Source organism: Sphaeramia orbicularis, chromosome 13, assembly GCF_902148855.1.
Source record: "Sphaeramia orbicularis chromosome 13, fSphaOr1.1, whole genome shotgun sequence".
Taxonomy (NCBI): Eukaryota; Metazoa; Chordata; class Actinopteri; order Kurtiformes; family Apogonidae; genus Sphaeramia; species Sphaeramia orbicularis.
In genome coordinates this window covers 23,213,556-23,227,167 of record NC_043969.1, presented here as the reverse complement: position 1 = coordinate 23,227,167, position 13,612 = coordinate 23,213,556, and the positions used below count along the sequence as shown (strand labels likewise).

At 37.0% G+C, this 13,612-nt stretch overlaps 1 protein-coding gene and 1 pseudogene across 2 annotated transcripts; one reads left to right on the top strand and one right to left on the bottom strand.

Moving 5' to 3' along the window:
• Positions 1-2,701, bottom strand: part of LOC115431081 (GTPase IMAP family member 9-like) — a 15,966-nt pseudogene extending 13,265 nt beyond the window's left edge.
• A 2,448-nt stretch (positions 2,702-5,149) lies between these two features.
• On the top strand, positions 5,150-11,368 carry LOC115432022 (protein YIF1B-like). Of its 2 annotated transcripts, none has more exons than XM_030152786.1 (8): positions 5,150-5,272; positions 6,336-6,432; positions 6,607-6,733; positions 6,868-6,972; positions 7,515-7,651; positions 7,773-7,928; positions 8,101-8,194; positions 10,175-11,368. In XM_030152786.1, exons 1-8 carry the CDS (start codon positions 5,236-5,238, stop codon positions 10,328-10,330), a joined length of 909 nt encoding a protein of 302 aa, XP_030008646.1. In that variant the 5' UTR covers positions 5,150-5,235; the 3' UTR covers positions 10,331-11,368. The 2 variants fall into 2 exon arrangements, with proteins under 2 accessions (XP_030008646.1, XP_030008645.1); XM_030152785.1 differs by having other exon boundaries at positions 5,150-5,281.
• Positions 11,369-13,612: the final 2,244 nt, after the last annotated feature.

The following is a 13,612-nucleotide window of genomic DNA, read 5'->3' as shown; positions in this document are numbered from 1 at the left end:
AAGATCTGTTTGTTTTTTCTCATCTCATCACAGGTTAATGACGTAAAACATGAGAACGTTGATCTGTTGTTTGTTTAGTCCAAACCTGCTGTTCAGTGGAGTTACAATATTTTCCAGCAGCTGCTTTCATTGACTACTGACATGTTCTGAAAAATGAGCTTAGCATGTCACCAATCCGCACTTACAGGTTAGTCAGTGTTCGGTGCCAACATGTTCAGTAGAAAATATGTCATGTCAGACAAAACATCTGTCTTGAGGGGAAGTGCATTTTTTTCTTCTACTTTGTGAGACATACGAGGACTACACCGATATAATATTTTCCTTAACGTTTCCACAGTCACCGTAGTGTGTGTCCTTTCTGTTTTATTGTGTAGTGCATTTGCTTTTGAGAGCCACCACTGCTGCTGGTCCGATAAGTCCTGCTGCTGCTCCAACCAGTCCACCCACCACTGCTCCGATCCCCATGAAGAGTGGACCTCCAGCAGTACCTGCAGCCACCCCCGATTGCCAAACCAACCTCTGCACTTGTTAGAATCATACCAGGGTAGATGAATTTGTTTTTCTTCTCAGCCTTTTCTCTTGCTTTTCTTTCATATTCTTCATCTAGCCACTTGAGTTTGGCGTCCAGCTCATCTCCTTTAAGTTTCGCTCTCAGGATTTCTTCTTTCCTACGTTTTTGCTCTTCACTGGCCTTCAGAATCTTCTCTTTTTGTTCTTCGATTGCTCTCTCAGCCTCCCGAAACATTTCATTGGTATAATATCCTCCACCATTGGTAATAACCATCCTTTCTATCTTATTAACCAGCTGAGACACCTGCCTGATATTGTTATCTCTGTTATTGAAGACATGATACCGGCCGTTACAGCTGGCAATGAGGTGCGTAAGTTTTGGACATTGACTTGTAAATTCTTCAATGGTTGTGTTTTGAAGCTGATCACCGTTAGTGAAGAGAACCATGGAGTAATCTGCTGCTTTGTCACCAAACACCTTCTGCAGCAGTTCCACTGTTTTCTGCTCCTCCTCTGTGAATCTGTCCAACTTTATGACAATCAGGAATGCATGAGGCCCGGGGAGGAGAGGGAGATGCACTTCTTCAGCTCTGTCACCACCTCATACTCTTTGTACTTGGTGTCATAAATTCCAGGTGTGTCAATCACTGCAATTCTGCGTCCATTCACCATTCCTTTAGCTTTTTCACACTCTGATGTGACAGAACGTGGAGTACACCGTGATATGAAGACTTCTCTTTGCAGGAGTGTGTTTCCTGATGCACTCTTCCCATTGCCTGTTTTTCCAATCAGAATGATGCGGATTTCATCATCTGAGTTTAAACCTGAAAAGAATGTGAGATTTTTAATAAGCTGCGGTCTAAGTCATTTTTAATTTCAGTTTCATCCAGTCAGCAGTGTCAAAGAGCCTTCACTTCTGTGATTCTCCAACTTAGGGTTGGACCCAAGATGAGTTGAAGAGCTGTTTTTTCTAGGGTCACCAACACCAGAAGAAACAACAAGACAAATAAGATGCAAAAACATGTCAACAAGGTGGGAATGACATGACAAGAAGCACAATGTATAGTATATAATAAAGATTATCTATCTATCTATCTATCTATCTATCTATCTATCTATCTATCTATCTATCTATCTATCTATCTATCTATCTATCTATCTATCTATCTATCTATCTATCTATCTATCTATCTATCTATCTATCTATCTATCTATCTATCTATCTATCTATCTATCTATCTATCTATCTATCTATCTATCTATTTCGATTAATCACATTTAAATATCATTCATTTTTAATCTATATTAATTTAATTTTGCATGAACAAACAGACTCAAGAAAGAAGGGAATACACTTTCAACAAATCAACTTGAAACAACTGTTCCATCTTGGGTTTTTTATCCTCATATTTCCATCCAGAGGGCCATCGTGCTGTTTAGTATCTTTCATCCTTATGGGTTGGTTCTGCTGCCTGTCACTACTGGATCAACTTCCCATTTGCGTGACGTTAACTCTACTTGGACAAACTGCCCTAAATGCATTGCCAGAGACATTCAGAGTCCTTCTGTGCTGCAGATGGGTTAATTGTGTTACAATTTTTAATCAGATTAGTCATGATGATGGATTAATCTGCGTGAGTGCGTTAATTTTGACAGCCGTAATAAATAAATAAATAAATAAATAAATAAATAAAATATAGATTTTTTTAATGTTGATTAATAAGATTTTTCATCGTTTTGAAAAATCTATTGTCTGTAGTTGTTTTGTTTTGCATAGTTTACTGAGATACAAATATATGTACTCTATACTATCCCCGCAGTTTATTTTTTCCATTATACCTTCTACATATAGATAAACAATATTATATGTCTGATAAGGTATGTCAGTAGTACGTAAAGAATAACTGTAAATAAAAATTATCATAATGTAAAACCAGTCAAATAACACAAAACAAAGAATGTATGAAATAAATGTGAAATAGCCACTGCTTACCTGTGCTCCTGGGACTAAGGCACAGTCTCTGCTGTTGCTGATCACCTTGATAAGTCATGGTTGTGCAGATTTGACAGCTGAAACAAACGTTACGTCTTCAGCAGATTTTTAAGAAGTAATGCACACAGTACTGAACCGTCCTCTTATTATGCTGACTTCTTTTTCACGTATACTTTCTGTTTTGTAGAAGGCTTGGGTGCGACTTCTGTTGCATTCCATTGTAATTCTATTCAGGACTAATGTGACTGTAATGAAGACGTTCTCTGCTTCCTCTTTACTAATGATCTTTTCCAGTAAACTAGACACTGGAAGGTACATTCTAAAATATATTGTATCTCATCAGAGAAGACAGTGACTCATGTCTTAAAAACACAGAAACCAGCACAGGGTGTATGCAGTGTTCAACTCTTCAACACCTGAACATCCTCTTTAATGAGCATCACTCACTCACCAATAGAGGGAAAGAGCTTGAGGGAGTTTTACTCCAAAATCTAAAATCTAGAATTTGTGAGTTTAGTGCTCATCAGTGTTGAATAATGAAAAGTAAAAAAAGAAAAAAAAAGTGTAATCTATCCAGCCCAAAATTGACATAAAACTAACATAGAGGCTGAGGGTTTCAGATTTCAGCATTTTCAAAAAAAAACTATATTCTGGCGTTATATAATGGAAAAACAGTAGAACATGTCTGGAAAAACCAAAAAGAACCTATTTTAATCTTATATTCTATATTATTCTTATTATTTTAACATATCTATATTTATTTTTTAGGCCCTGAGACTATTTTTATGTTATGAGAATGACTCATCAGTACTGGACAAACTTGTCTGTGTGGAAATTCTGTTTTGTTTACGCTGTTGGAGGTAACATGTATAGTCTAGGTCCATATGCTTGCTGGAACTTTTCTCATGCAAACCTAAATATTTGTCTCTTGTAACTCCATTTTGATCACAGCTTGTGTGCAGACAGTAAGGTCTAGACATTAACAGTGTTTTAAAAAATTAGACACTTTTGGGATTCACTGTATTACAGAATTTTCTCAACAAAAAGTTCAGAAAAGTAAGATAAAGTTATTCTAGGTTGTTTTAAAACTGGAAGCACTTGTTCACAAATGACATTTCCATCAGCTCAGGTTGTGGTGGAAATAATAATATGATTTATTCCAATTACAAGGGCTGAACCCTGAATATGTGCCTCACCAGGAAGGTAAATTTGAAAATAATTCATCACCATGACTGATGTTCTGATCATAACAACAAACATCATCCATTTCTCATCACTTCTGCTAGAAAGTGGCAGTTCCAGTCTGTGAATGGTTTCACTTGCTGTTTATATGTGTATCAAATAACTGTTGAAAGAGATGTACTGTACATGACTCTTTCACTCTTTTCTGACTGTTAAAGTCAACTCATGCACAGATTCACACTATGTAATTTCCATGTCTGATGTAGGACAATGTTGTGGACGTTTTTCTAACCTGATGACCTGAATAACCATTTCAAAAACAGTTACTCTACTGAGTCTAATACCAGTTATTCTATAACTGGAACACATCTACCCTAAAAATGCTAAAAGTGTGTGTGTGTCTGTTTAAATACATTGCCTCTGAATCTGATAAACACAAAAATAAAAAAAAAATTAATAAATAAATGCATTTTTCCTCTTGAGCCAATCTACTGCCAAGGAAACTTGAGACAGAGAATCATTAAAGTAAAATCTGTGATGTATGCCACCAACTTTGTAGGGTGTCTAAATCAAATTTTTTAAAAAAATGAATGTTGGGTCCCAAAATACCTGATTTTGTAGCTGAATGATCCTAGGAGAGAAATCTCTGAAATTAATTGGCAACTAACTATTATAGGCCCTGTCATCCAGCTTTTAAAATATAATTGTGTACAATTATTATTTTTATTATTATTATTATTATTTATTTTTTTTTTTTAATTAGTGATTGTTAACAAGACAATGTGGACAGAAAAACAACAACACATAAACAAAGGGAAACTCAAACAAATAAACAAACAAACCAAAAACAACAACAACAGAGTACTGACAAATAGCAATGACAACGTCATATTACAATGAAAAAGATCATAAATGTAAATAGCAACTAAACAATATAGCTTGGTTAGGGGCGATAGGGAAAAGGGGAAGAGGGGGGTGTGAATGAAAGTGAGAAAGAGAGAGGGGAGAGTGAGGGGGGAATAATAATTGTAATAATACAAAAATATATAATAATAATACCAGTAGCCTAATTTGCTAGTATTATTGTGGCGATGTAAAATTATTAATTATTAAATGCCTCCATTCTGCTCATCATGAAACAGAAGTAATTCATTTGTCCACAGTACTGAAACTCATGAGATAATCTTTTGTTATGATTTCGCTCTATATAAATAAAATTTGATTGAAACCTAAAGATAGTTTACCACATCTTTTGGATAAAAAAATAGGTATTTAAGCTTTAACATCAACAGATGAATAATTTTTCACTTTAAGAGTAGACTTTCACCACACTTTTTAGACTATAAAAAGTCAACATGAACGTTTCCATTGATGTTACATTTCCCAGTGTTTGACACTAGAGGGCGGCAGTGCTTTTTAAACCCCTTTGGGTGCACAGAAGAAGGGATTCACTTCCGTGTCAGTTTTATGAACTACTGCAGCTCTCCGGTGCTAAATTAAAGCACTTGGAGTAAAGTTAGCAGCCAGCTGCCACCCTCCAGTTAGTCCAAATGGATTACACTGCAGCTCAAAGTGGGTTCAGACAGCGTAAGTTACGTACGTGATTTAATGGATCAAATGGGTTTTCACTCTTATTCGCTGCCTTTGCTCATCTTTTGTTTGCTAGTTTCCTGGACTAACGTAAACGCAACTGAAGAGTGATGTTAGCCTTTTAGCAATGTGTGATTAAATAACTTGTCACAGGTATCCAACACTAAAAATACAAAGTAACAACCACCAACATTTAAGTTATACAAAAAAAGATTTAAAGTATTTTGGAATTATGAGTAATTTGGTCGTCGGCCCCTTTTGAGCATGTTCTAAATGAAACTCCAGCTACTTTGTGATTTGGCTAAGCTAATTAGCTAAGTAGCGTAAACGTTGACTTTTTGGCTACCGGCTTGAGATTCTCTGTTATAAATGTCTCTTCTGTGCTTTTTTGTAAGGTTTGTATGTAGATGAAGAGTTTAAGCCGAGCTGTGGTATTTTCGGTTCCGTGTTTGTGCTTTATGCTGTACGTCTACTAAACTGTAAACCTTTGAAAGGTCTGCGTTGTGGTGGAGGCTGAAGGTTGTCAGTTTATATTGAAGTTCAGATGTGGAAATCCAGGTTTCAGCCCTGCTTTAACTTTGTCTCAATGACGATTTCATTCATGTTTCCACACATTTAATCGAGTCAGCACTTTTATTTTATTGTTCTCTTGTGATCCGTGATCGCCCTTCCCTCAGGACATGTTGTGAAAAGAACTTTTTAATCTGCAGAGAATTTGTGACGATGTGCAGTATTTATGTAAGTCAACAACTACATGCGTTACGTCACATATTAACAATAAACTACTAAAAATGGACGGAAATAAATGTCTGCTCTAGATCATAGTTCATCATTGTAGGCTATTCTTTACGCCTGGGCTCAACAGGATAATGTGTTTCTTGTAATGAATGCGTGCAGATTTTCTGCTTTTTGAGTAACTTTTGCTTTGCTTTGCTTTATTAATTCCTACAAACTAATGCATCCACAAATTTACAGATGATTTCCGCACTTCAGATCTAACCATTGTTTAGCATCTTATACTGTTATAAACCTTTCTCCTTTTTACATTAATGTCCTCCAGAGCCCAATATACGTGCAAGAAACACCACCATGGATTCATCAGAGACCAGTCAGCTTTTTGAAGACACCAGTGGACCTGGGTCACAGCCAGGTTACAGGTGGGAGCATTGATAAGCTGTTGACCCACGCTGTGTACAAGTCAAGAACTACTGATAGTAAAGGAGTGTGTTGGCCCATTGCAAAATATGTTTATTATTGATTGAGTATTGATCTATCCATAAGGTCAGTGTCTTTCAGCTGAACAGTGTTGTATTGTTATCTCATGTTGGCAGGAACCAACAGGCTGGACATCAGGAAGGGTTTCCAGGCCATTCCCTGTTGTCAGACCCCATGTCTAACCTGGCCATGGCTTATGGCAGCTCATTGGCATCACAGGGAAGGGAAATGGTGGATAAGAATGTAAGCTTTCACTTCTGCTGACCAGCATCTTAAATACATTGTCACTGCTTAATTAAAAGTATACAAAATGGCTCTAAAGGGGAGATAATGTGGAGAAGGCCAGTTGAAATAACTGGATTCTGTGCTTGTTTCAGATTGACAGGTTTATCCCCATCTCTAAGCTGAAATACTACTTTGCTGTGGATACAGTATATGTAGGAAAGAAGCTGGGTCTCCTCATTTTCCCTTATATGCATGAGGTAGGTTTGTGCATGGGTTTTTTTTTTGTTTGTTTTGTTTTTTTCATTATATTTGTCAAAGATCAACTTATGTTTCTGCATGAAGCTTTTCTCATTAGACATATTAGGTACTCTACTTCTTGATCCAGAGATATTGAATATATTGTATTTATATTTCACTTTAAACTGAAGACCTAACAAAAGATTTCTGTTATACTCACGGCACTTCTGTAAAAATGACTCAGAAGTCTTGTGTGTTACCCCCTTTGTTAGTGAAGGGTGATAGGCCATGAGTTGGTTTGTTTATTTAATGTTTTGTTGTCTGTAGTGAAATTCAATAAGCAGGAGAGCCAGCCTCAGCACAAGCAGAGTGGTCATGTGTGCTGCTTTTTGTCTGTTCCTGTGTGGTTGACAAATATGGTCGTTGACTCTTGTCAAGTGGTAAACATTGTGTACATTAGAACAGAAGAAATCAGACTAAGAAAGGCTTTGAAATGTGTATGAAAATGTGCTACCTTTTTTGTGGTTTGGCCTGTATAAGTATGTGTTGATGTCTGTTGCAGAACTGGGAGGTGAGTTACCAGCAGGACACTCCTGTGGCTCCACGCTTTGACGTGAATGCTCCTGATCTGTACATTCCTGCCATGGGATTCATCACGTACATACTGGTGGCTGGACTGGCCCTCGGCACACAGAACAGGTCCACATATGTCCAAATTGTCCAGTTTTTTTCCTGTGTTTACTACGCTACTGATGTGACCATTCAAGATAATGGATACCATCCAAATTTATGTAGACTACATCATTTTCTGGCCTTACAGATTTTCCCCAGAGCTGCTGGGAGTTCAGGCCAGCTCAGCGTTCGTGTGGCTGATCATGGAGGTGCTGGCTGTACTTTTGTCTCTCTATTTGGTGACTGTAAACACCGACCTCACCACCATAGACCTGTTGGCTTTCTCTGGATACAAATATGTTGGGTATGTAGCTTTTTCAATTTCAATATCATGTCACCTCTAAGTCTTCAGTAATAACTACTTTTGTAAGGTTAAAAGTTTTTGATGACCTTTTTGACTTTTACCTTCTTGTAGGTTTGCATTCTTTTACATGCAAATGTTTTGAAGTTATCCTGTGTTTTCTGTGAATTTCTAGGATGATTGTTGGTGTAGTAGCCGGTCTGCTGTTTGGAAGGCCAGCGTATTATCTGTCTTTACTGTGGTGCTGTGCTGCTATATTTGTCTTTATGGTGAGTAGTAGCATCTTGAACAGTATTCTTTAAAAGTGTACACAGTTTTATCCTTTTGTCTGCTGTCACTGGAGTTCTCAGCCACACACTCGTTGAAGAGTCAAATCAAAAACTCAGTTTCATAACCTGGTGAAGAAGGCGAGTAAGATCATGGGTACCCCTGCTCCACTCATGCCGCAAGACTTTTTATACAGGCCACCTTTAGGCAGGCAAACGGTATTCTTTCAGACTCATCACATGCCCTGTTTCCAGAGTATGCTCTGTTGACTTCTGGCAGAAGGTACAGAGTCCCGCTGTGCTGGTTCAACTGTTTTAAACATTCTTTTATTCCTCTCTCAATCAAGCTCATTAATGAGCAGTTAGCTGCAGCTATCAAAAGGAGGTAGCCAATGTTCTGTACAAAGGGATGTATGTATGGGGGGTATGGGTGTATTTTAGGTCTTTTTTCTTTATATTATTTTATTTATTACATGTCACGTATTTTATGTGTTTTTAGTAGCATGTGGTTTGTTTTATGTGTTGCAATGCAGCTTGTTTTTGCCTGTGTCAAGTCAAATTTCTCCCACGGCAGACGATAAAGTGAACCTTAAACCGTGAACCCAGCCCTCCGCCAAGGCAGATCAGTGCCCCCCTCCCATCGCCATCATTTGTCTAATCATTTGTTTCTTGTGCCAGTATCAGCATTTCCTGAAAATTTTCATCCAAATCTGTCCATAACTTGAGTTATCTTGCACACAGACAAACAGACAAACCAACTCCAGCAAAAACATAACCTCCTTGGTGGAGGTAATAAGGAGAAATTCCACTTAGTCATATATTTAACATGTCAAGTAGATAGGAATGGGGTCTCTGCTTTTCAATCTTTTAATAATCCTATTAGGACTGTGCAATCAATCAAAATTCAATTACGATTTCGATTATTACACTCAACGATTACGTTTATTATGTAATCGAGAAAAAAACGATTATTAATTTTGAGTTGTTTTAATTCATGCACACACAAGCTACTATTGACTTGCTCCGCCCCCCTCTAAGCTACAGCTGCCAGCTAGCCGGCAGGTCCACCCACAAGGAAAGGTGTACCTAGTGGTCTGGAAAAATGGCAGGAGAATCACAGCAGAAGTGCTTGGTAAACAAAAAAGGCAAGTCAGATTCAGTTGTATGGAATCACTTTGGGTTTGATGAAGAAGACGAAGAGCAAAAACACACCACGTGCAAAAAGTGTTTCGTAGTTGTGTCCGCACCGACCGCTAACACAACAAACCTTTTTAACCATCTGAAGTTGAACCACCGCCACCTTTATGATTATCTTATGAAAAACCAAAACACAAAAAAACCAACTCCATCTACAACTTTGTCCGCAATGCAATCTTCAATCTCCGAATCTCTTACGCTGCAATTCCCTACTCATCAGCATCGGAGAGACACCAAAAGAAAAACAGAATCCATTGTCCATTACCTGGTTAAAGGTATGTGCTCCATTAACACCACTGACAACTGGGGCTTCAGACAAATGGTGGATACACTGGATAAACGCTGTGTTGTGCCTTCAAGACATCATTTTACATGAGCCGCTACTACATTGAACATACTTGAATTTGTAATTTGCACTTTACATGAGTTTTTTGGGGGGGGTTTTCTATTGCTACAGTTCTATGGCAAGTCTATAGCAGTTTAATTCCAGTGCACTATTTGTTTACAAAAGGAAACAGACTTGAATTTACAGTATACTTATTTGCGTTCAAAGATTTTTTTTTTGTTTTCGTACAAAAGTGAACATACTTTGTTTTAGTGTTTAAAAGCTTTATTAATGTTTAAAGAGTATATTTTACATTGTTTGGCAAGAAAAAAAAAAACAACTTTAACAAATAATCGTTTTTAATAATCGTGATTTCAATTATTGCTAAAATAATCGTGATTATTGTTTTTTCTATAATCGAGCGACCCTAAATCCTATACTTGACTGTTTTCTGTTTTCAGATTCGAACTCTGCGTCTGAAGCTTCTATCCGAGGCAGCGGCAGAGGGGCGGCTGGTGAGAGGAGCCAGAAACCAGCTGAGGATGTACCTCACTATGTCTATAGCAGCAGCGCAGCCCATCTTCATGTACTGGCTCACCTACCATCTCATCAAATAAAACCTGGAACAAACACACTTGTGCAAAAAGTGCGAAAGACGAACTGCGGTCCAAACGCCATCTCATCCCCTCGAAAACACACATGCACGTCAAATGAACTGGACTCGCACAACACACAAATACCCACATTAGTCTGGGCGACGGCCCTCCACTCCCAGACACGACGACAAGCCGCACATTCACTCACAATCATTCTCGACTCCTACCATCTGTACACGGAGCCAAACAGCACATGCTACACATGCTACAAGGCGATTAGACAAGACACGAGGCATTGCGTCTTCTCTCTCACAGCACCGCCCCATGTCATTAGTATTGCCTTTTTTTATGTATTGTCTTTAAAAATTTGTAGCAAGAGCGAGTGGCTTTATGTTGTTTTTTCTATACTGTGTAATAATTTGTTGAATATGTTTTTTAGGAATATTTAATTATGTATGTTTGTGTATGGCAAAAGTATTTTTGCAGATGTTGCTCGGGGTCTGACATCTCAAACGTGATTTTTCTGAGCCGACTGACGAAAAGCACACTAACCTCACACAAACCGTCCACTAAATGTAAAGGCAAGAAAACTGTTCTCATATCAGTGGATGTCGACATGGGGTTCAACCACCAGACTGTAAGTGTGGATGTTGTCGTACCACCTCTACGTTATGTCCGTATGTGCTTTTGTTTTATGTTTGAGCTTTGCTACCAGAATGTGTAAAGCCACAATGAAATGTCCACTAAACTTTGATATCCTTTTAAAACAAAAAAAAAACTAAATTATTGACGCTTTTCATATTGAAAGTAAGATGGAATAAAGAAAGGGAAGAGATGAGCTGATCCATTCTGTGAAAACTGTTAAAGTCTCCTTAAGATACTTGAAAAACTTAGATGTGTGAAGTGCTTGTCAATCATCTGTTACAATGAAACATGCAGTTTTCATTTCTGATGTAGCCAATGTTAATATTGTCAAAACAGTGTAAGGTTTACTGCCACTTCAGTTAATTCAGGAAATTATGTCTTCAAACTTCAGGATTTTTTTTTTTTTTTTCAAATGAAACATAAGTACGCAAAAAGCTTTTACCTGAGGTGCCATCTAAAACTTTTTCCAAATGTTTTGCAAAGTGCTTCATAAATAAACTTAGTATGTAAAGCTGCAGCATCTCCTTAAGACCAGGTAATTCTATTTAGCAGGTAATTTAAATACATTCTCATTATTCATCCTGCTTTTTAAAGTTGGTGAACAGCATGCAACTGTTCAGGACACTGAAGTAGTGATTGTTTTGCGAAATAAAAGATCTGATGGAGCTATGTTTCATGTGCATTCGTCCAGTATTTTTATTTTATTTTTATCAAAGCAGAGTGTGCACTGATTTGGATAAACTAGATTTGATCAACAGATACTGGGTTAAACCCTAGGACACTGTAAACTGAGTAGTAACTGTTTCTGATCTTCCTACAGTACAGTGTAAAAGTATGAGGCTGCTTTTAACCCATTAAGACCCAGTGCTGCTTTTGTGGCACTTCCAAATGTTTTTTTCCTTAAGTGATGTATCACCATTTATTATAATATCCTGTTTTTTGTGTTTTTTCAGTGTAAATCATGTATATTTTTATATTTAATTCAATGATAATGTAAAAGTTCATAAAAGCTCAGAGTAAAGTTGAGTTATTATATAAACATCAGAGAAAACTGAAGAAAAAGTGACTTCTTCAGCAAATATATCAACAACTGACTGCGTCCATCCACTGTCATTGATCCAACTCCATGGGTTTTACCGGTGAATCAATATTGTAGAAGATGACGGTGTTTCCACAGTAACTACAGAGCCTCTGAACGTCCAAATGGGTCATATGTGATGACCATGAAAAGAAGACAAACTGTATTTTACACCAATTATTGACATGTATCGATAGGATTAGTGGATCAGCAGATATGAACCAGTTTAGATCAGTAGATGGTTTTGGTCGATGATAGATGTTTGGGCCTTTATGGGTTAAGGATTCAGGAACAAGGAACAGTCAGCCTCTTTAAGATAAAACAAAAGGAAATACAGGAAAAGTGTGCACACTAATGATAATGAATTATCAGAACCAAATGTCTTCTCCAAGCAAAAGTCATTCCAGTGACAAAAAAATTCCAGTTAACAGTCAAATGGTGTGAATGTGTCATGTTACTGCAGTGCATTTATATTGCATGCACAAAAGAGTTCAAGAAATGTTAAGTGTAGAGGAACGTCACAATATTACTTTCAGCCGGTAGAGATTTTTTTTTTTTTTTTTTTGTAATCTTAACCCTTTCATGCATGAATTATGAGAACCTAATCAAGATTTTTTTTTAAGTGTTTTTATTCCTCTTTCCTCTTTCATTTTTTTTAAGAACCTATTTTTCATGGAGTTGCAAAAATGTCCACTTAGCTGGACACCATGCATTTAATTTTTGAAGCAAAGAAACATGTATTTACTGATATACTGTGAAAACTATGAACATTTTTTTTTTTTTTTTAAGTGCTGCGAATCTGATGTTTTCTGATGTCACATTTTAATGTACTCTAATACTAGTTATTATTCACCTTATGGAGATAATACACAAACAAAACAACTTTTTGTTTAAAAAAAACTCCGTTAAATACAGTCTAATAATAATAACAAGCAACTGATTTACATGAAAACATGTAAGTGCAGATGTGGTTTATCAAGAACAGTAAAGTTACAGTAATGGTATGAATGTCAGTGTATGGGATGATCCACTGTGTTGGCTGATATGGAACTAAAACAATAAAATCCATGAATATACAAAGAACAGCTGTAGAATAACTGTCCACTGTTGTGACCACTGTGCATGAAAGGGTTAATGTAGGTTACAGATCTCCTCTGTATTCTGGTTATATCTTGATGCAGGCACTGAGAAATGTGCAGTCATTATAACTTTGCTCATACAACAAACCTAAAGGTGGTCTAAGAGTTTTGAACAATATTCAATGTTCTATGTGCATTTGAGGTGCTCTATATAACAAATGTTACCACTTGATTTGGGTATTTGTCTGATTAACAAATAATTCATAATAAATGAAAAAGAAAAATTGTTCAGTAGAAAATTAGATCATATATTCGTACCAGGTTTTATCATGGTTTTAACGGCCTGGCCAAAACAGTCCCACCTGCTCTTTCTTTAAACCAGCTTTAGCTTTGATTATTCACTGTGACATTGTTTCAATAATCTACAGCAGAGGTGTCAAACTCATTTTAGTTCAGGGGCCGCATTCGCCCCAGTTAGATCTCAAGTGGGCTGAACCAGTA

Coding starts and splice junctions, on each gene's coding strand:
- LOC115432022 (XM_030152785.1), top strand. CDS start 5,236: ATGGATTACACTGCAGCTCAAAGTGGGTTCAGACAGCGTAAGTTAC. Junction 6,433..6,606: donor GGGTCACAGCCAGGTTACAG/GTGGGAGCATTG, acceptor TCATGTTGGCAG/GAACCAACAGGCTGGACATC. Junction 8,195..10,174: donor CTGCTATATTTGTCTTTATG/GTGAGTAGTAGC, acceptor TTCTGTTTTCAG/ATTCGAACTCTGCGTCTGAA.